Genomic DNA, 21,560 nt, shown 5'->3' on the forward strand with positions numbered 1-21,560 from the left:
TCCGGGCAGTCACCTTTTCACAGCCATCCTTGCACTGACATGAATGAACAAGGAGATAGAAATTCAGAGGTTTTAAAAGCTGTGTGATGGGTTTTTGTGAGACAGTGCTTGGTGACAGGATTCTTTTAAAAGAGAATAAAGCAAAAAACCCTCACTTGTGTAAGATAATCTTGAAGAGCTGTCATCAGAGGATGTCAGAAATGCCCTGTGCAAGGCAGGGATCAGCAGCAGGGTTCCCTGCCCTGTGTGCTTTCCCTGGATATCTGCTGCCATGCTCCTGTGTGCTGGCCTCAGCTGACAAGGTAGTTTTTATTCATACTCCTTTTAGCTTCATCCCCACAAGGGACCATCCAGTGCCTCCTGCTCCAGCACATCAATCACCAGGGCACTCACAGCCGAGCTGTTAACATTTTTCATGCTTTCTAAAGGTGCTTCTGCCAGGCACAGGGTTGTTTGTGGTTTCTGTATGTGAACAACATCGTTTTTAAGTGGCCAGGCTCTTGCTACATCCCCCAGAAGTGAAGAATGATTGCATTGTCCAGGCAGAGAAATGGCCTTTGCAGGGGCAGGAGATCACTGAGGGGGAATGGCCTGTGCTTTTCTGCTCCTGATAAATGCATTTCCAGACTTGGATTCCTGTTATGTGGAGAAGCAAAATCCTCTTTCCCCTGAGTGAGCTCTCCCTTCTGAGCTGATTTTTGCTGCCCACTTCTTCCTCAGTGGGGGCTGCACACGGAGCCCTTTTTTAACCATGTCACCGTGAGTGTTCACAGCTTCTCCCTCTCAAACCGAGCTGCCCTGAAGGGTCCCTTGTGCCAGGTGACATGCAGAGCTCACAGGGAGGATGTCCCCACGTGTTTGGGGACCTTTTCTGGCACGGGCTTTGCCAGCAGCTCTGCAGCCACATCCCGCCCTGCTGGTGCTCTGCTGGCTGCCCAGTTTGCAGGGCACAGGGCACTGGTGGCCCTGGGCTGGGGGTGACTCTGGTGCTGTGTTTCCCTTGCAGCCATGGATAATTTGCAGGAGCGAGCTCTGCACATCAGGAAGGTGCTGCTGAACCTGCCCAAGACCACCCTGATTGTCATGAGATACCTCTTTGCATTCCTCAACCAGTGAGTACCCCTGGGAGCTGCAGGGCCTGGGGTAAACGTGGGGTTATTGAGGATGGGCAGGGCAGGGACACCTTCCTCCATCCCAGGCTGGCCTTGGGCACTGCCAGGGATCCAGAGCTGCTCTGGGCACCCTGTGCCAGGGCCTGCCACTCTCCCAGCGAGGATTTCTTCCTAATATCTCATTTAACCTCCTCTCTTGCAGAGTAAATCCATGGCAGGGGGGTCCTGCTGGAACCCTGGTGTTGAGTTGGGCTGCAGGTGGGCTCTGAACAGCAATAACAGAGAGGAAAAAAAGTCAAATATTAAAGTCAGCACCCAGAGCTTTCAAACTCCCTTTGCAGATTCTGTTTCATTTCTCAGTAAATGCCATCAGTGTCTCATTTTTTACCTGGATCCAGAACATTTGTGTCCCAGAAAGCCCAAAGCAAACCTGAACTCGGCTGTGTATTCTGAGCAGAGGGTGGTGATGATGATGAGGATGATGAGGATGAGGATGGTGATGATGATGTCTGCTGTTCACCCTCCTTCCCACCTCTGTTTTTTCTTGCAGTTTATCTCAGTTCAGTGAAGAAAACATGATGGATCCCTACAACCTGGCCATCTGCTTTGGGCCCACGCTGATGTCTGTGCCCGAGGGGCACGACCAGGTCTCTTGCCAGGCTCACGTCAATGAATTGATCAAAACCATCATCATCCAACATGAGAACATCTTCCCAGGAGCCAGGGAGCTGGAGGGGCCGGTGTACAGCAGGGGTGGAAACACAGAGGATTACTGGTGAGAGGGATGCTCTGAGGAGAGCCATGGGTGGATGTTTATGCATGGCTTAGGATGCTGCACTTGTGTTGGATAATTTGGGATTGCAGCATCTGGCCCAGCCTCTCAAAAATCTGTTTTATAGCAGCAAAGATGGCTCTGGTCTCTCTGGAGAGTCATCAGCTTAAAAGAAAGAAGCTGGTATAAAGTAGCTATTCAGTTGTCAAACCTCGCTCACTTATCTTGAAGGGCAAGGTTGTGGAGGGATTTTCTTGGATGTTCTGGTTTGGTAGCTGCCAAAATCAATCTCTTTTCGTTGTTTTTTATTTTTCTTTTTTTTTTTTTTTCCCCTCTCTCTCCTGCTTTTGCCTTTTCTCCCTGCCTGTCTGGAGTGCTTCAGACACAGGGGTCACTTGCAGCTGAACCTCCAAGGCTGTGGCACAGTTTAATTTAGTTTAATTTCCAGGGCAGCCCCTGTGGAGGGGGAGGGAAGAGGCAGGAATGCAAAATCACCATTTCCATGCAGCCTGGAGCTCCAGAGGCCGGGCCACGTGCTCAGTCTGAGAGCACATCTGGAAGCAATTCAGGCAGAGCAGCTCCTGTCATCTGGGGTGGAAGCAGTGGGGGAAGGAAAGGAGGGCTCTGCTTTCCTCCCTCTGAGGATCACCCGTGTTCATTCGTGTCCCACTTCTCCCCCCATGGCTCCTGCTCTCCTTCAGCGTCACAGCACTGTCAGAGATTCTTTTTGTGCACTGAAATAATTTTTTTTTTTTTTTTTGTTAGTGAAGTCACTGTGGTGACAGAGCAAGCCTTGTTTCCCTGGCTTGTCTCAGAGCTGTGGGATCACTCCTCCTTCAGAGGCTCCTCCAAACTCACTGCTGTGTGCAGAGGACTTGCCAAAACCTTTTGGAAATTCTCTTAATTTCACCCCTCTCTCTGATGTTTTTAGCTGATGTTACATATGAAGGAGTTGCAGGGGGGAAAAAAAAGAAAAAACTTCATCATATTTATGGCCTTCAGGAAACACATAAATTTGGACAAGAGGTTTTATCCCATGAGGTGGAGGGAATAAAAGTGTGCTGAGTACCCTCAGTGTGGGTGTCAGTGCACAGGGGACTGTGGGGGCAGAATGTCCTGGGGGTGATTTCAGGGAAGGAGATAAGGGATGGATGAACCAGGAGCTGGAAGAACCCACAAGGATCATCCAGTCCAAACCCTGTCCCTGCCCAAAATCCCACCCTGGGAATGCTGTCCTGGAGCTCTGGGGCTGTTCCCATTCCCTGGGGAGCCTTTTCCAGTGCCCAGCCCCCTCTGGGGGAAAAACCTTTCCCAAATATCCAACCCTGGCCCAGCCCCAGCCCTTCCCTGAGCTCCTGTCCCTGTCACAGGGAGCAGAGCCCAGAGCTGCCCCTCCATTCCCTGAATTCCTCAGCTCCATTCCTCTGGCAGGATTTGCTGCTGTCACCTCCAGGGCTCCCAGGGTGACACCAAAAGCAGCATCCAGGGCTCAGGCAGCAGCAAGGACAGGATTTTAGGTGGAAAACTCTGCTTTTTAGGAGGCATGGCTGGGGAGAGGCACGTGGGCTGTGAGCAGGGCTTGGCTGTGCTCGACATGACTTCAGAGTCTGGGTGAAACTTTAGCCCTCGATGCTGCTTCCTCCTGGGGCCTCCAGCTGGCTTCAGAGGCTTCTGTAAACTTTATTAAAGAGCACAAAGGCTTTGCAGAGGATGGGAAAGGTTCCTTGCTGAGGTGCTGGCTCGGGGCACGTCGAGCAGCCTGGTGTCCTGTGGATTGGGCAGAACGAGACGCCAGAATTATTCACACATTTCACCCCTTCTTCTGTTTGCCTCGTGTTTAAAAGAGCACTGTCCAAGCATCACCACTTATTTTAACCCTTGCAGGGCCAAAATGAGGGATGAAATGACTCCTGTGTGAAGAGGATTAGAAAAATCACCTTTGAGGAGTGTGGGAAGGCAGCAGAGGAGTTTTGTGGTGGAAGATGAAGAGCAAGCACGGGGTTTTTAGGCCTTTTTTTCCTCCCGGGAGGAGCAGGCAGGGCAGGCAGGCAGGGCTGCCAGCTGGCAGCAGCTCTTGGAGCTGCCTGGGAGAGGCTGTGGATCCTTTTCCAGTTTCCTTTCTGCTCCTGTCCAGAGGGAGCTGCTCGTGGAGCTTCTTAGAAAAACATAACCTTTGGTTGCCACTTGTTGTCTGTTGATCCTTTCAAAGCTTTTCTTCGTGCCAAACATAAATTGAGTCCTCTTGGTAGTTCAGGTGCTCTGGAATCTTTATTTACAGGCAACTAATTGGGCTGTGGGAGTTGTTCAGGGAAATGAATGGGACATTGAAGATGGTGATAAAAGGGATGGAGGGAGATGACAAACACAGACCTGGAAATATCATTATAAATCGAGGAAGGATTTCCCCCAGGAAGCTGCAGCTTTCTCATCAGCCATCTAATGAGCTAATTAGAGCAACGGAGAGTGCAGCCAAGGGAATAATGCTGGCATGGCAGGGGGAGGCTGGACCCGGCCTGGCACTGCTGTGTGAGTGCTCAGCATCTCCAGAGGTCCAGGCTGTAAGATGTGAAGTTGGACTTTGCTGATGGCACTCAGAAGGGGTCGCCAAGATGTTTGGTTTGCCTGATCAAATAAGAAAATTTGATTTTTCACCCACAGCGACTTCAGCACGTGCAGATGCATCCACAGAGCAGTCTGTAGCAGCAAAACCTAAACTCTGCCTCCTGATGGGGATTCCCAGTTACATCTGCTGGTTTCCCAGGATGTTCCCAGTTGTGATTGCTTTCCAGGGTGTTCCCAGTCCACGAGGGCTGTCAGCTCCCAGCAGCTGAAGCTTTTTTCCTTCTGTTGCAGTGAGAGCCCTCATGGGGAGAGAGCCCTGGCAGAAGATTCGGTGCAGGACGTCACAGCTGAGCACCACACCAGTGACGATGGTAAGGGGCTTACTGGGGGAACTGGGGATGGTGAGGAGCTTACTGGGGGAACTGGGGATGGTGAGGAGCTTACTGGGGGAACTGGGGATGGTGATGAACTTACTGGGGGAGGCTGTGCTTGTTTCAAATACCAGAGTGGAGCTGAAATCAGAGCATTGTCACAGGGCAGCGTTTGATGGCAGGAAGTACAGAGGAGTGGGATCAGTGGGAATCTCTGGAATTACCTGAGAGTTTTGAACGTGTCCCCTCCTCTCCTGGCTGTGTTTCAGTGTCCCCTCCCACTCCCCTCTGCCTGGGCCAGGCATTTCCATGCTCAAAGCCCCAGCCCTTTAAGGGAGCAAGCAAAACAAACCCCAAACCTGCTTGTGCTCCACGGAGAGCTGGCTTTTAGAGCAGAGGATCCTGAGGGCCTCTCTCAGAGATAATTTTTGCATTTCCTTGAGGAAGCTCCGTTCAGTTTCTTGTCTGCTCAGTGAAAAGAGGCACCAAGGCTGAGAATTCCAGGATGTTTCCTAAGGACAAGGTGACACTGCAGTCCTGAGTGTCCCTGGTGTTTCCAAAGCCTCCTCCTGGGCTGGGGGACATCCTGTGAGCCCCATCCAGAGCCGAGGAAGGATGAAGTGAGTGATGTGAAACGAAGATCCCTGGCATGCTGAGCAGGCTGAGCACCAGGACAGGAGTTGGTTTTGTTCCTGTGTTCAGACCCTTTGCAGCTCTGGGAGTTCCAGGCTGCTTTTGCTTGGATGATCTCAGTTGCAGAGGTGGGAAGCAGAATTCCCTTAAAATTAGGCATCCTCCTTTTTGAGCTGGCCTTCAGGAATTTGCTCAGTGGCCCTGCCAGGTGCTGCTGTGCTGCCTCTCTGCTCCAGCTGCTGCTCAACAAACCCTGCCCGGGCATCCCTGGCTCCCAGTGGCCTCACAGCTCACTGATCTTACAGCTCTGGCCCAGCCTGAGCCATTCTCTGTGACCCTCTGGTGTTCACACACCAGTGAGAAAGGAAAGGATGCCTGGAAACGCTGGGAAATCACTTTTCCCTCAGCATGAGAAGGGAAAGGATGCTTGGAAAAATGCTGGGAAATCCAGGAGTGGCAGTGCCAGGGTTGAGGGGAGGAAGCACAAAGCCTTGGGGAATGAAACACAGCATCACTTCCCTGCCTCGAACAGAGTGTTCTGTTTGACAAGTGGGAGCTGTGAAAAATGCCTGGAAATGTGTCCTGGAGCTTGGATCTCTGAGAAAGAGCAATTTGAATAACTGTGAGGAAGGACAGGCCACCTCATCCCACAGCTGTGAGTGAATCCTGGGATGGAGCTGCAGCCTGCTGCGAGATTGGGCTGTTTGTGGCTGGGGTTTTTAGGTCTTTTTGGAGGGCAGAAGGGTGAGAAAGGAGCAGAGATGAGAGAAGGACACTGCTCTGCAGCCCTCTGGAGCCGGGGTGTGTGGGCAAGGTGAAGCCGGGAGGTGTTTTGGATGGAGTCCTGTGGAATATTCCATAGGAAACTTTTGGGAGGGAGCACTTGGCACTGAGGCACAGGAGGCAGCTGGGGCTGGGTCTCTTCTGTGTGGTTTAATTAAGGAGTCTGATGCTAATTGGGCTGTGCAGTGTCACACCCTGGTCACACCTCAGCAGTGCACAGCTCCACCGTGGATCTTTCTGGGGTTTTTTTCCTCCTTCAGATGGGTCCAAACCTCCTAGAGCTCTTTGGGGAGGCTGGGGTTAATCCTCCCAAAGTAAAGCTGTCATCACAGCCACCTCCAGTGCAGGAAGGAATTTTGGGGTGAGGGGAGAGGTCGTGTTTGGCAGAGCATCTGTGCAGTTCATCAGCCTCCCTGAGCTGATTTGAGACAGGTATGAGAGGTCAGAACTGCTGAAAGACAAGCAGATTGTGTGTTTGTTGAATTATAAATACCAGTGGAAATGTTTTAATCTGCTGCTTGTCTGCCCAAGCTGTCAGACTGGCAGGGGGAATTGTTTGGCTTAGCCTTATTGCTCTTCATTCACACAGTTTTCTTCTCTGAGCAGAAGTGTAAGTAGGAAAAAGCTACTGGAAATTCAAGTCTAAAATCAGTGCTCTGGAGAAAAGCCAGAGTCCTGAGAAGCAAATTGGAAACATAAGAAACCTGAGTGCCACGCTCATGTGGAACAATAAACACTTGTTAATGAAGCAGATGGAATCCACCAAACCACACTCCCATCCCCTTCCTACATGGAGGGGACCCCCAAAACCAGCATTGGTGGGGTTTTTGCTGTTAGGACAAGCTGGCAGAGCAGGCCAGAGGGAGAAGGAGCCAAACCCAGACAACCTCGTGCTTTGGGGAGTCTGCCCCAAGCTGCCAACGTGGGCCAGGCTTTTCCCACCCTTCCAAATCCCTGTTTGGCTCCTGAGGACTCCATATAAATGGGATCTGGGTGAGTCTTGACCACAGGCTTACCTGGAATGGGTGGTGTGAGAGAATTCTGAGCTGTCAGGTTTGTGCTGGAGGGGTTGTTGGGGGTGGATCTCACACACCCTGTGGCTGATGTCGCTTGGTGCAGGGTAATTTTTGGGTGCTGCTGGGGCTTTTTGGGGGGGAGATGCTTCTGCTCTGCCCCCTCAGCCTGGCTGAGGAGCTCCCAGCTGCCTCAGATGCATTTACACCAGTATTTTCTCAAGCCCTGCTGCCACCTTGCAGCCTGCAGGCAGCTCCAGAGCCACTTCTGGAGCACTGCCTGTCCCAGGGAATAACTGGGAAAGCTGTGCCTCATGTTGGGCCTTTCAGCCCATTTTAGTTTTCTCTTGCACCGTGGAAGCTTCCTGTGGTGCAGAGATCTCTGTGTGGAGAAGCAGATCTCCCTTTGATCAGGGGAGAGGAACCACAAATCTCTTTCTGCAGGGAAGAACTCAATTTCCATGGATTGCTTGGCTGCATTAAAGCTCCTTTAAAGTAATTAGAGGGAGCCCAGTGGGGCTGTGTGGTTGAGCTCATCTCCATTCCCCTGATCCCTGCCCAGAACCAGGAGCTGCCTTAATACACATTTACACTCCCAACAGTGGCAGATTCTTTTCAGAGCCTTAAAAATAATCCACAGGAATTCCACATTGATTATCCTGAGTGTCTTAAATGCCCTTATTGTGCCTGGGTATAATCCCAGAGTCCTGCAGGGACCTGGATTAGTGGCAGGGCATGGCTGGAGCTCCTGTGTGAGCTTTGCAGGAGTGGGCAAGGAGCAGCCCAGGGAGCAGCTCTGTGTCCTCACCCTGCTCCAAGCCCAGCTCTGGGGGATCTTTTTCCTTTGCTTCCATCACACTTGGATGAATAGCAGGGCCTCCCACCGTGCCAGAATTCTGCTCCCCTGGCTCAGGTGAGCCTCACAGGCAGCAGAAATTTCCTTCTGAATAGAAGCTTTATTTCTGGAGCAGCTTGGAGTGAGAGGATGTTTCCCTCCCCTGCCTGCCCAAGGGGGTTCAATTCAGCTGCTTTTAAGGAAGAGAACCACGGGCAGATTTTTGTCTGGAATGTACCTGAATGCTTCCCACCTCTGAAACCTTTCTGATTTTAATGAAACCCTAATTCTGCCCTTGCCATCGTTGTTGGCTTGAATTGCTGTGAGGAGTTTTAGGGCTTGGAAAATACAGATGTGCCCTCTGTGAGGTAAAGGATGAAAGGGCAGCATCCTTAAGTTTAAGTTCCCCTCTGAATTTTGCTGGCTTAAGAAGGAAGGAACACTTTATCCTCCCCATACACTGGTTTGTGGCAGGTTTAAACTGCAGACTGCTCACCTGAGCCCAGGTGTTCACTGAACTGTTTATTCTCTTCTATCTCCTGGACTGTGAGCCTTTTGATTTCAGTGAAACCCTTTTGATTTTAATGAAACCCTAATTCTGCCCTTGCCACTTCCATCATTATTGGCTTGAATTGCTGTGAGGGGGTTTAAGACATGGAAAATACAAATGTGCCCTTCGTGAAGGATGAAAGTGTAACATCCTCAAGTTTGGGGGCTCCCCTGTCAATATTCCTGCTTCCAGCCCTCTGCTGCCAGAAAAGGAGCACTTTGTCCTCTCCACACTCTGCTTTATGGCAGGTTGAAACTGCTGGCAGCTCACCTGAGCCCAGATGTTTAGTGAACTGTTGTTTATTCCCTTTTATCTCGTAGAGTGTGAGCCCATAGAGGCCATAGCCAAGTTTGACTACCTGGGCAGGACTGCACGGGAGCTGTCGTTCAAGAAAGGAGCCTCTCTGCTGCTGTACCAGCGAGCCTCGGATGACTGGTGGGAGGGGCGGCACAACGGCATCGACGGGCTCATCCCCCACCAGTACATCGTGGTGCAGGACACGTACGTGAGCCTGGAGCCCGGGGTGGCCTCACTCCGGGGAGCTCTGAGAGCTGGAGCCTGGGGGAAGGATGGTGCTGGTGGTTTGTAGCCGTGGAAAGGGGTTTTAAGAGTTTTAAGTGAGGTAGAAATAAGATGCACGGCTGCGTGGTGGTGTTTCATGACAGGAAGAAGGAGACAAGTTTATTCACAAACACACTTGGTTTTATAGCAGGACTGCAACTCCCAGAGCAGAGAAAAGGAGATTGGTTCAGAGAGAAGACACCCCATGGCCAGGGCCTGGGCACACACCACAACAGGGGTTCTGTTTGTTATTAATTCCTTTTTATTTTTATTTTTATATTTCTCCCTAGCCTTGAGCTGGACCAGCTCATGGGCTGGGAACAGAGCTGAGAAGCTCCAGCCTGGAATATTTTTCAGGCTGTAATTTTTTAACTTTCTCAATATGTGTCCCACAGTGTTTGGTGAGGGTGTGCACAGATGGGATGTCTCAGGTGCTCAGGAGGAGGAGGGCAGTTTTCTACAAGGAGGGCAGGATTAGTCTGGGTCTGTGGGAAGGAATTGTTCCCTGTAAGGGTGGGCAAACCCTGGCACAGAATGCCCAGAGCAGCTGTGGATCCCTGGCAGTGTCCAAGGCCAGGCTGGACAGGGCTTGGAGCATCCTGGGACAGCAGGAGATGTCCCTGCCGTGGCAGAGGGGTGGAACAAGATGATTTAGATAATTTCCAGCCAAACCATTCAGTGACTGAAGGACTCGTGGTGGTTCCCCAGCCCCTCACCCCGTGCTGCTGTGTGCATTTACCCAGCGCTGTGCTGGGCATCCAGCACTGCTGCTCCTGCCCTGCTTCTCACACCCTCCCCTCCTCCTCCTTCCTAGTGAGGACGGGATGTCGGAAAGGTCCAGTCCGAAGTCGGAAATAGAAATAAATTCGGAGCCACCGGAGGAAAAAGTGACAGCCAGAGCTGGTGCCAGCTGCCCGAGCGGGGGCCACGTCGCAGACATTTACCTTGCCAACATCAACAAGTAAGAGCAGCCTTGCATTGTTTTCCCTGCCTGTCAAGGGCTTGGTGATGAGTCCAGTGAAAGCTTCCTTCCCTGAGAAAGGTTCATTAACAAGCACTGCCACCATTCTTCTCTGCTTCCCTCTCTTTTAACTCACATTTTGCTGTCCCCTCTCTGTCACCAGCGTGGCCATCACTCGTTAGAAACCCCACTGGCTTCTCTTCCCTGTCTCCAAGGTGCCATCTGGTCCTGTTTTCCCAAATATTTTTTCCCCCCAAGCCCTGTTCTGTGTGCTGAGCAGGCAGAGGAGGGGAGGGGAGTGGCGGGCTGAGATCTCGTGTCGTTGTCCCCATCCCTCGTCGTGTTCTGTGATCTGTCACGTCTCCCCCACATCGACCACGTCCTGTTTGGTGGGGTGGGGTGGGGTGGGGGGGGACAATTCCAGCAGGAAGCTGTGTCCCAGTTTGTGATAAATGCCATACCTGCAGTCCCACCATCTGGCACTGCCTTTGTTTCTGCAGCACTGCTCACCTCGGGTTACTAACCATATGCTTGCAGTGGAACAGCACAACCCCCTGTTGCTCTAACCTTGCCTCCTCCACCAGAAATTGTTGCTTTAGCCAACACTCAACATAATAAAAAGCTGGAAAATCAAGCTAGTAGCAGACTAAATTCCATGATCTGTTAAATAATTTTTCTAGACAGGCTTATCCCCCGTGTATTTCTGATTATTTCCTCGATGTTAAAAAACCCCCACCTCCCTCCAGTGTGCAGTGAAGGTATTATGTGATAATTACAGTTTGATGGGAGGGGATGTTCTAAACCTTCAGTTAATTTAACACAATGTAGTCTGTGAAGGCATTAGCACAAAAGCATCCTTTTAAAAGGTTTGGACCCTGCTCATGGCCTAGAGAGCCTGGGCCTTCCTTATGGGATTCAGCAGAGCTCCACTGATATCTGGGAAGCCGAGTTAATCTGCATCAGCTTGGGCTCTGGGCTTTCTTTTATGATATTTGCTGTCTGAGCCACTGGAGTGGCCATTCTGCCAGTTGTGGAGAGATTTGTGTAATAACAGACCTGTGCTGGAGCTTCACCATCTGCTGGCCTCGCTAGAGTTGTGCGTTGTGGTTTTTAGAAGCCTGGGGAATGTCCACTCCAGTTTTGGGGTTTTTTTTTTCCCCCTTTACTAGAGAACCTGATATTTAGCAATAAGTAGCATAAGACTCATTTTGTTGTTTTTTCTTTAGGAATGAATCTTCTGACCTATGTGTGAACAGACTTGAGCAAAATTAAATCAGATGGTTTCGCAGTGACAGTTGTGCCACCCACTGAATTATTATTTGGATGCCAAAATCCTACTGGAGTTAACACTTTCTTGCAGTTATTCGTGGGGCTGGTGCTATATATAAATGGATCCTTCCCTGTATAATGGATGCCAAGCTTCAGACCTATGGCATAAAGTATTCTGCTGCATTGGCCTTCCCATGATTTGAGTGGAATCGTGCTGTCAGACCTCATGGTGCTGGGGTAGAAACTAAATTCTTTGGACCAGTTCATCCATTTGACATCATCCCTTTGGTTTATCTGTAGCCCTGCATAGATAATGCCTTGTGGTCCTGCCAAAGCCATGAAAAAGAATCATCTCTTACCACCAGCAAACATTGGAAATGATCATTGACCCCAAACTGGGGGTCTTTGCTTGCTGATCTCTGAAAATAATAACTTGATGCCTTGGGCCAGGAGCTTAGTAGACTTATACTGTGTCCTCCAGTCAAAGATTGTAGCTCTGCTCTTGGAATGTAATAAAAACACATCATCAAAACCTGTCCATGGCACAGAGGGTTTTTATTTTTTATTTTTTTTTTTGTTCCAGTATAAATTCTTCTCCTCTTGACCAAGTTAATCACGTTCCACCCAAGTTTTGTGGTTTTGCTATGAATGTGCACAGCTGCCAGGACTCAGTCTTCTTGTTAGAAGCGTGAAACTGGAATGATTTATAATTTATAATTATTTCACCGTACCCGCAATCACTCCTCAACCCCTGGGTCTGTTTGTAATCTGGGTACCTCTGTGTCTCTTCCCATTGTCCTGTGTGTTGTTTTTTGGGGGGAATATCTTCAAATGACAGCCCTGTACCTGCTTGTATTGACTTGTTTTGCTTTTGTGACTGAAGGCAAAGAAAGAAACCAGAGTCAGGCAGCATCAGAAGAGCGTTCCGCCAAAGTGACGGCCACGGCCTAGGTAGTTCCCTGGCAGAACCAGCCTCCCCCGGGGCCATAGGCGCTTCCAGGCCCTCATCTCAGCCCATTATGAGCCAAAGTCTTCCCAAGGAGGTTCCAGACAAATGCTCCATCAGTGGCCACGGCAGCCTCAATTCCATCAGCCGGCACTCGTCGCTCAAGAGCAGGATGGACAGCCCGCAGATCCGCAAGGCTGTCACGGCCGGCAGGTCCAAGAGCTTCAACAACCACCGGCCCATGGACCCCGAGGTCATTGCTCAGGTCAGCAGCAGCTCCTGCACGGGTGCCTCGGGAGCTTTGCAGGATTTGGGGTGCAGGAGGTGTTGGGAGTGAAGGGTGTGAGTTAATCGCGTGTGTGTTCCCCTGGAGGGAGGAACAGGAGAGACCCAGAGCTGAGCCTGGAGAGATTCAGAGCTGAGCCTGGAGAGACCCAAAGCTGAGCCTGGAGAGGTTCAGAGCTGAGCCTGGTCACTGTGGAGAGCTTTCCTTGGGAGGTTTGGAAGATTTGGGGTGCAGGAGGTGTTGGGAGTGAAGGGTCTGAGTTAATCTCGTGTGTGTTCCCCTGGAGGGAGGGCAGCTCTGGATCAGGAGAGACCCAAAGCTGAACCTGATGAGTCTGGAGAGGAGAAGGCTGAGAGGGGATCCCACTAATCCATACAAATGTCCCCAAGGAGTGCCAGGATGGTGCCAGGCTCTGTTCAGCCACAGGAGCCGTAGATTAAAACAAAAAGTTGAACCTCAACATGAGGAAGAGCTTCTGTCCACGAGGGTGGCAGAGCCCTGGAATTGCTGCCCAGGGAGGTCCTGGAGTTTCTCTCCCTGTAGCCACCCCAAACCCACCTGGATGTGTCCCTGTGTCACCTCCAGGTGACCCTGTCTGGACAGTGGGTTGGGCTCCAGAGGTCCCTCCCAACCCCAGGCGTTCTGTGGTTGTCTCAGTGCAATATTAACTTTAATTAAGGACACAGCCCCAGTCTGGCCTTTCATCCCCTCTGTGTGCAGGGCACTGAGGCTGCTTTCCTGAGGGAAGATGAACAGTCAGGTCCTTCCTCCAGAAAAACTTGGCCCTGTTCCTTACCCAGAATTTAATCTCAAGACTAAAAACACCCATTTCAGAAAGTGACACAGATTCCAAAGCTGTCAGCAGAGAATTAAACAACCGTAACCTCGAGACATGAGAGAAATGAAGTATTTCTTGTGGATTTAACACGCTCCTGGTGTGGCATGGGAAGCACATGGAGCAGCCCAGCCCAAATAAAAGCAGGCTGCAGTGCTCCAGTGCCATCCTCATCCTCCTGCAGGGCTCAGAGTGTGACCAGGAACCAGCTCTGAACGTAACCCTGCTGGATTTCAGGAGTCAGTTATTGACACCAGGGCCCTGAAGTCAGGGCTGGCTCCAAAAGATGTGGAGTTAGAGATTTCCCCTTCCACGAGAGTGGATGTGCCTGCACTCGAATTTGTCTGTAGCCACTGTTTGCAGGGTGGGATGGATGGGTCAGGCTGAAGCAAAGGAATGCTCCAGGCTCGGATTACAAACCCAGCCCTGGTAAACCTGACAGCTCTGCCTGGCTCAGGGCTCTGCAGGTTCCTAAGGAGCTGGGGGGAAATACGTGAAAATTAAACTTCATTTTTATTGACAGAACAGCAACTCCACGTAATAAATAAAGGGCACGTTAAAACCCCATGGGTTTAATGCTGGTGGGAATTTGTATTTTGCCATTTTTTGAGTACCTTGGGCCCATTTGTTACAGTGGAAATGTCGTGTGCAGCTCCTGTTGTCTTCGTGGTTCCCTGTCCTGTCGAGGCTTTGGTTGATATAAATCAGATTCTTGGTTTTTTCAATTAGGCTCTGACTGAAATTGTTGTGTCTCCTCTCCCTGCCAGAACCTTCACTCCATTGTTTCACTGGAGAAGAGTCTGGGGACTAAAAGGAAAGAGGAGGGGAAAATAAATAAAAAAGAGGAGGGGGAGAAAGCCAAAGCTGTGTTAAATCAGTGTTTTTCTCTGTAGTATCTGCTCAAACACCATCCAATAACCATCTTACATATTTCCCCAACTTCATAACGAAAATCTGCCTGGCCTCAAGATAGAGTGGGAGGTGTCAGATTTCTGCCTCTGCTTTCTTCCACCATTCCTTGAGTGATTTACCTTCCCCACCCCCTGAAAAAGCTCTGAGGAAGCTGGAAAGCCGCAGCCAAAAGTGTGAGTCACAGCCAGGCTGAGCTCTCCTGCTCCCCAGGGAGTTCTGTGCACCACGGCACTCTCCAGCAGAAACTGTAGGTCCTGAGACAAAAACCCCGTGCTTTTAACTCCCAAGTTCTCTTTATATTTATTTGGTAATGACTGTAATACTTTTTAAGAAGGAAGGAGAAGGGCCAGTTTTGGTTTCTGCACGTGCTTCTGACATCTTCTGTGTTTTCTAAAATTCTCGAGTCCTGTGAAATACATTTCTGGGAACAGCTCAGCAGGAAAACCAATGAGGCAGCAAGAGCCCACGAGGATTTCAGCATTCAGTGTGTGGCCCATCAGTGCTCCCTTCAGGAATTCAGCCTCCTGAATCTCACGTGCCAAATAAAGCACAGGAATGGGCACCGGTGCTTTGGTTTCTGTTCATTGCTGTAGTTTGGGGCTTTACTTTGAAGTCTGGGCAGCATCAGGAGCAGTGAAAGGGCCAGATTAGCATCAAGGCAGTGCTAGCAATTATTTTGCTCCCCGATGCTGGAAAATTTTAGTGATTATTGGCTGCAGGACGAGGAGCCGCACAGTTTGGTCCTTGACCCGGAGCTTGGCGCGCTTAGAAAACAAAAACTCAAAAAAAAAAAAAAAAACAAAAAACAAAAAAAAAAAAAAAAAAACCTAAAAAAAAAAAAAAAAATCTGGCTTTTGTCCGGTTATTCGTGTGTCTGGGCCGTGCCTTCACCGTGCTCCTCTGCTCTTCTTGCAGGACATTGAAGCCACCATGAACTCAGCCCTGAACGAGCTGCGGGAGCTGGAGAGGCAGAGCAGCGTCAAGCACGCTCCCGATGTGGTCCTGGACACCCTGGAGCCCCTCAAAACCTCCCCGGTGGTGGCGCCCACCTCGGAGCCCTCCAGCCCCATGCACACGCAGCTGCTGAAGGACACTGAGCCCCCTTTCCAGCGCAGTGCCAGCACGGCCGGGGACATTCCCTGCACCTTCAGGCCGGTCAAGTCGGTCAAGGTGGCCCCGCAGGTGAAGCCGCCGGCCACGCGCCCCAAACCCGCCGTGTTCCCCAAAACCAGCGCCAGCAGCCCCGGCGTGGCCCCCTCGGCAGCCCAGCAGCCCCCTGACAAGTCGTGTACTGTGTGATGCTGTTCCAAGTGAGGAGACTCCGCCAAACGCGCTGGGATTTTTATTTAACAAACCCCTCGGACTGAAAAGCTGCGAGGTCCCGAGCGGCCGCAGCCTCGTCCCCGTGTCCCCCCCAGGACAGCTCCTGCCACGCCTGGGGACATCCACGACCCACGATCCACTGTGAAGCTGAGCAGGAAAACACCGAGGGATGAGCTGGACTTTGGTTTCCACGCCTGGTTTGGGTGTTGGGCCGCTGGAGGGAACGTTTGGTGGTGTCCTGTTTTGGGATGCTGGTGTAGTGACTTCTGTATTCTGTGTTTCATTTATCACAGGGAAACAATAGGATAGATTTTAGTCTGTTGCATGTTTTGGTGCCACTGGTTACGTGGAGCTTGGACATGCCTATTTCTTGTGCATTATTATTATTATAATTATAATTATTATTATTATTATTATTCCGTCGCCCGCTGGTGCCACGGTGGTTAAGGGTCTGTCTCGACTTCCATCACATCCTCTGGTTTTGTTTGTTTGCTCCCCATTCCTCCCCCTCGGGGCCAAAGCCTTTGGCCATCCAGCCTCATGCTTTTGTTGTCATGGAAAAAAATAGTTTACTCTGGAACACTCGTAGATTTTGTGGAGTTCTACGTAAGATGTGTCTGTGCAAATATAAACAAACACGTTCCTGAGGTCTGGGAGCACAAGAAAAAGCCCAGTTGTTGCTTATGGACAATCTTCACTGGTTTCCCCCTTTGCTCTCCCATATTTAAAAGCAGCTTTATTGTTTCCAGTGTCATTTTCAGCCCGTGGGCTCTGATGTGGTGTTTGCTCTCGGGAGACTGAATGTAAAAAAAAAAGAACAAAACAAAACAAAAAAAATAATAATAGATAATTTTGAAAACGAGCATCCTCTGCTGGGAGCCCATCCCCAACACACACTCTGCTGGTTTGCCCATTGCTCAGGACAGATCCTGACCCCAATCCCAGCGCCAAGCACTGTTAAAAACTTCTCCAAAACTTCTCAGAAACTTCTCTCAGGAGTTCTCCAGCTCCCTGCCTCGTCCCTCTCTGCTCCTCTGGGAGCTGCCCTGGGGATCTCTGCTCTTATAGAGCAGTGCAGGGAGCGCTGCTGGGGACAGGGATGTGACAGCACAGTGGCCTCTGGAGTGGCTTCCCTGCAGGACTGACCTGTGAATGAACGAATTCTTTGCTATTATTTGTATTTATCCGTAGCCAGCAGCGTCCACGGACTCTTTTGTACTCCCCTGGGAATTCTCTGCAGCGCCCACATTTATTTAATTTCATAATTAAAAGGCTTGTGCCACTTAAGGGTGGAGACTGGCTGACCCTCAGCTCGCCTGGTTGTTCAGCTTTTCCAGGATTTCACACAAGCTGCACGTCTTAGGCTTCCATCAAACCAGGAATTCAGGACAACATAACAAAAATCGTTTTTCTCACCCGTTTTCAGCTGAGTTTCCTTTCACTTTGTGGGTTCCTGGTGACTGCAAAGTCAGTTTAATCGGCACTTAGAAAAGAAGGAACGAAGAAGAGTTGCTGAAATGTCCTTTTGTGATGCATTTAAGATGCTGGAAAAACGGAGCAGGGTTTTCTGCAGCCCTGTTCCCTGCCCACACGCACAACCCCTCCCTACAGAAACAATCAATCCAGAATTCACGACTTTCCTAAAAGCTTCCCCTGGGCCCTGAACCAAGGCCGTGCAGGAGCTGGGGAGCACTGGAATGGTTTTGGTGAGGACACTCCTGGTTTCCTTTTCCTCCTGAGCTGTCAGGAGCTGGGGGAGCCCCATGGTACGAGTGTGACTGTCCCTGTCCCTCCAGGAGATGCCACCAGCGACCTCTGCTCTCAGGTTCTGATGGACTTCCACCACCAAGGAATCACTTGTTCTTTTGGGGGAAAAAAAAAAAAAAAATAGAATGATTAAACTTGTGATTTTTTTTTTTGCTCAGGCAGAACTTTTTGGCATTTCCTTTTTAGTAAGAATTTTTGGGTTTTTTTGTTTCCTTTCTTTTTTTCTTTTTCTTTTTTTTTTTTTTTTTGTTGGTCTCAAATGACCGAAGTTAATCTGTGTCAAGAGCAGGATCTCTGTAAAAATTGACTTTGCCTCATTTTAATGCCTTATTTTCTTTCTATATTTTTATGCCTAGCATTCAATATTCCTAAGAATAAGTGTTCAGCCACGCACAGCACATGGGAGGAGCTGCTCTTTTCCAGCTTCAAGGTCTGAAGTGTGGAATTAGATGGAAACAAACAAAAAAAAAATTAAAAAAAAAAAAAAAAAAAAAAGACTTCAGGTTACTATAACAGCAACTGTCTGTATCTGAATTATTACTGTGCTTCTCTAGCACCCACAGCTCTGGGACAATCCTGCTGCCAAGGTGCTTGGCAGGATCACCTGGATATGGAGCAACTCAACTGGAATTCTGGTGTGCACTGTGATTGACACAAGCAATAGGACAGGATGAAGCTCGTCCTTCCTCTTCCTCACACACAGAGGGGATGAAGCAAGAAAAATCACACAGTAATAATGGGAAAAAAAAAAAAAAAAAAAGATTTTTCAGCTTGTCCACCTCGCTCTGTGAACACACAAGGCTGAGAGGGTGTTTGGCACGAGTGTTTTATGAGCAGTCACTGCTGCAAAGGTGGGGAGGAGGAACTGGAAATGTTCCCTCCCTGCACAACCACGAGAGGCTGGCGTGGAGTGGACACACAGGTTTGCTTGGGGAGGTACCAATGGCACTCCACACCTGCATATCCCGAAGGAATTTTAGCTCTTCCACGGAAATTCTCTTTTCATGACTTTTCCTGTAACGTCTGTGTCAAATATAAAGACAAAAGAAGTGTTTGATAACTGGAATTATCGTCTGTCTGTTCGATAGTGCTTTGTATGAACCTTGTTCATCAGGTGTTGGATTGAAATAATCCAAAGCAAAAAAAAAAAACAAAACAAAAAAAAAAGACAAACTTTTAAAATGAAACACGGTTTTAGGTGATCAATCTGAATGGTTTCTGAAGCTCAGACCTTTTCTGGGTTATTTCCCTAGTTGGGAATGGAGCAGTGTGCTTTAACCATTGCTTAATTTCTGCCTCTCTGAGGTCGTCCAAAGTTTATGAATTGTAAATTTGTCCTTCATGTCCGAGCAGTGGGACACGATCAAACCCTCTCACTTTATCTGTACTGGGTATTTTATTGCAATGAAAATGAGTAAATAATTAGAGTGCACTGTGACAGCAGAACAAAAAAAAAAAAACAAAAAAAAAGTTGTTGTATATGTCTGTATTTTGATACCTGTTCAAAAGGAGTCTTTGGGTTTCCTGTGCTGAATACCTCATGTGTTGGGTTTTGGGAGTTTTTGTTGATTTTTTTTTTTTCCTTTTTAATTTTTTTTTTCTTTTTTAAGGCAAGATTGTTCTTGCACAAAAGTAGGTTAAGATAACCGAGTTCTCATAAATTTATTTACACTTCAGCTTGGCAAGAAATCCCATCTGTTGTAGTTCCCCCACCTTGCACTGGGTACGGGCCTGGCACACCTGGAAGAGCTCCAGCAATACTGGGACAGGAGAAGTTCATTGCAGGTGCAGTTTGCTGCCTTATTTCTCTTCTTCTCTGTGTCAAAAAAACCTCAAATTCAGCGGAGCATGGAGCAGGTTTGGGGATTTATGGAGCTTCTGGGAGATGTTCTTCTGGAAAAATCGCCGTGTCTGGTTCTCAGCACTTCAGATCCTTCCTGGGGACGTGGACTGGGGAGACTGGAACGTGCTGGGGACACTTCCAGGAGGTGTGAGGGATCAGGAGTGATGGAAACATGCCCCAAAAATCCCCCTGGACCGAGTTGGATGGGTTCCATGAGAGGCTGAGCTCAGCCCCTTGTCCATCCCTGAGCACAGGTGGGAGGGGAAGGGAAGGAGGTGCCCCTGTGGCCCCAGGTGTGGCCAGGTGAGAGGCACCTGTGCTTGGCAGGACCAAGCCCTGGGATGTGCCCCAAACACACTGAACTCACCTGTGAGCCACGGGGTGGGGAACTGCTTCAAAAACTGCTTCAAAAACTGCTTCAAAAGCACAGGAAAATGGGAGCATCGGGGCATTTCCATCACTTATGGACCTGCCCAGAACAGAAAATTGAGTTTAACGAGCCAGGGATTTATTTATTTTGAGATTTTTAGCTTTCACAAAAATAAGCAGCCCTTTTTTGGGCTTTTCTGGCCTTGGCTAACACCCCACAAATGCAGGTGGGGACATAAAGCTGTTCCTTTAGTGGGCTGGTAGCACAGGAGGTGGAAAGGAGGGAATGTCCTTCCCCCAGGGACACTCCCTGCCAGCCCTGGGGAAACACCAAGCACTTCATGGACTGAACTTTGGGGTTGGAGCTCTTCCCACATCGGCTCTCTGCGTGTCTCTGTGTCTGTGTGACAACCTGGTACTTGAAAATAAGAAATAAAACCAGAAATACTTGACCCTGGTGCCTGCAGGGCTGGGATAGCCCTGGCTGTGTCACGCACAAGCCCACCAGAATAATTCAGGTGAATTCTGTTCCAGGCTGGGTTCTAGCACCAAACCATCCATTTGGGTGGCTCTAGAGATGCCAAAACAGCACTTCAAAGCCTGGAAAATGTAAGGATTTTGTTGGTTTGGTTTGGGTTTTTTTTTTTCCTTTTTCCCTGTTAAATTTTGTGCTTCCTCTAACATCGTTTGGGATGAAAGTGTTTTTCAACCGTGGGCCAAAAAAAAAAGGTGAAGGTGGAGAGGGCAGGCAGCTTGCTGCCATGTAATACTTGATCTGCCAAGCTCCACACAGGGTAAATACTCAGCAGTTTGCAGCAGGATTTGTAGGTGGGCCTGTCCTTTCTGTAATAACCTTAATCCTGGACTTCACCAGCCTTTCCTGCAGATGATGATGATGTGAAGAACAACCCAAACCCCAGGGGTTGGACTCGTGAGGGTGCCAAACTGCTGGAGCAATATTTGTGAGCAGCAGCTTCCCCAACAGCCCAGCTCGATGTAGCTCAGACAGGGCAATTGCTGAAAGCCAGCTCGGCTTCCCCAGGGTCACAGTGGTGCCCTGGTCCTGCTGCAAGGCAGCACAATGGGCTTGCAAAGTGTAGGAATTGTGGGTTTGTTTTTTTTTTTTTCCTTTCTGGACCTGGGGTTGTCGGCAGCAGTTGTTTCATGGTGGGATGGAATGTTCTTGCTAAAACGAGTTTCCACTGTTTCATGTCTTCTACACCAATATATATATGGTGTATATATAAAACTGTGTAAAATTGTACTTTGTACATAGAACTCTGTACAATATGGAGGTACAGCCTTTTTTTTTTTGTTGTTGTTGTTGTTTATTTTCCCCCTTTTGGTACAGTATTGTACAGTATTAGGAGTCGATGTGTTGGAACTGTTAAATCCATACTGGGGCAACAAAATGTATCCATTGTCATTAGCAATAGTTTTGGAGAAATAAATGTTTTGGGTATGGTGGAAACACTGACCTGAGGGTGCTGGTGTGTGATGTCCTGGGTGTGAGTGGGACAGAGAGGGGGAGCATGGCCTGGGGGAGGTTCTGGAAAGCTCAGGAATGGTTTGGAGGGGCTGGTGAGGGGGTGAGGAAGGATCTGCAGGACCCAGGGGGACACGGGACACCGAGGATGTGGTGATGGGACAAGGGAATGGCCTGAAACTGAAGGAGAGCAGGGCTAGATGGGATTTTGGGAAAGAATTCTTCCCTGGGAGGGTGGGCAGCCCTGGCACAGGTGCCCAGAGCAGCTGTCCCTGGATCCCTGGCAGTGTCCCAGGCCAGGCTGGAGCACCCTGAGATAGTGGAAGGTGTCCCTGCTGTAGAATAAGACTTTAAAGGTCTCCTCCAACCCA

The 21,560-nt window shown here is 49.6% G+C and overlaps 1 protein-coding gene across 3 annotated transcripts in view; it reads left to right on the forward strand.

Moving 5' to 3' along the window:
- SRGAP2 (SLIT-ROBO Rho GTPase activating protein 2) overlaps window positions 1–21,180 on the forward strand; it is a 98,178-nt gene extending 76,998 nt beyond the window's left edge. For all 3 annotated transcript variants that reach the window (XM_088180543.1, XM_014872653.2, XM_014872652.2), the window contains 7 exons: window positions 1,007–1,112; window positions 1,663–1,887; window positions 4,738–4,817; window positions 8,952–9,132; window positions 10,007–10,153; window positions 12,306–12,633; window positions 15,317–21,180. In XM_088180543.1, the coding sequence (XP_088036669.1) occupies window positions 1,007–1,112; window positions 1,663–1,887; window positions 4,738–4,817; window positions 8,952–9,132; window positions 10,007–10,153; window positions 12,306–12,633; window positions 15,317–15,700 (1,451 nt within the window). In that variant the 3' untranslated portion in view covers window positions 15,701–21,180. The remainder of the gene's footprint in view (window positions 1–1,006; window positions 1,113–1,662; window positions 1,888–4,737; window positions 4,818–8,951; window positions 9,133–10,006; window positions 10,154–12,305; window positions 12,634–15,316) is intronic.
- The last annotated feature ends 380 nt before the right edge of the window (window positions 21,181–21,560 follow it).

Source organism: Sturnus vulgaris, chromosome 29 (genome assembly GCF_052056855.1).
Source record: "Sturnus vulgaris isolate bStuVul1 chromosome 29, bStuVul1.hap1, whole genome shotgun sequence".
Lineage (NCBI taxonomy): Eukaryota > Metazoa > Chordata > Aves > Passeriformes > Sturnidae > Sturnus > Sturnus vulgaris.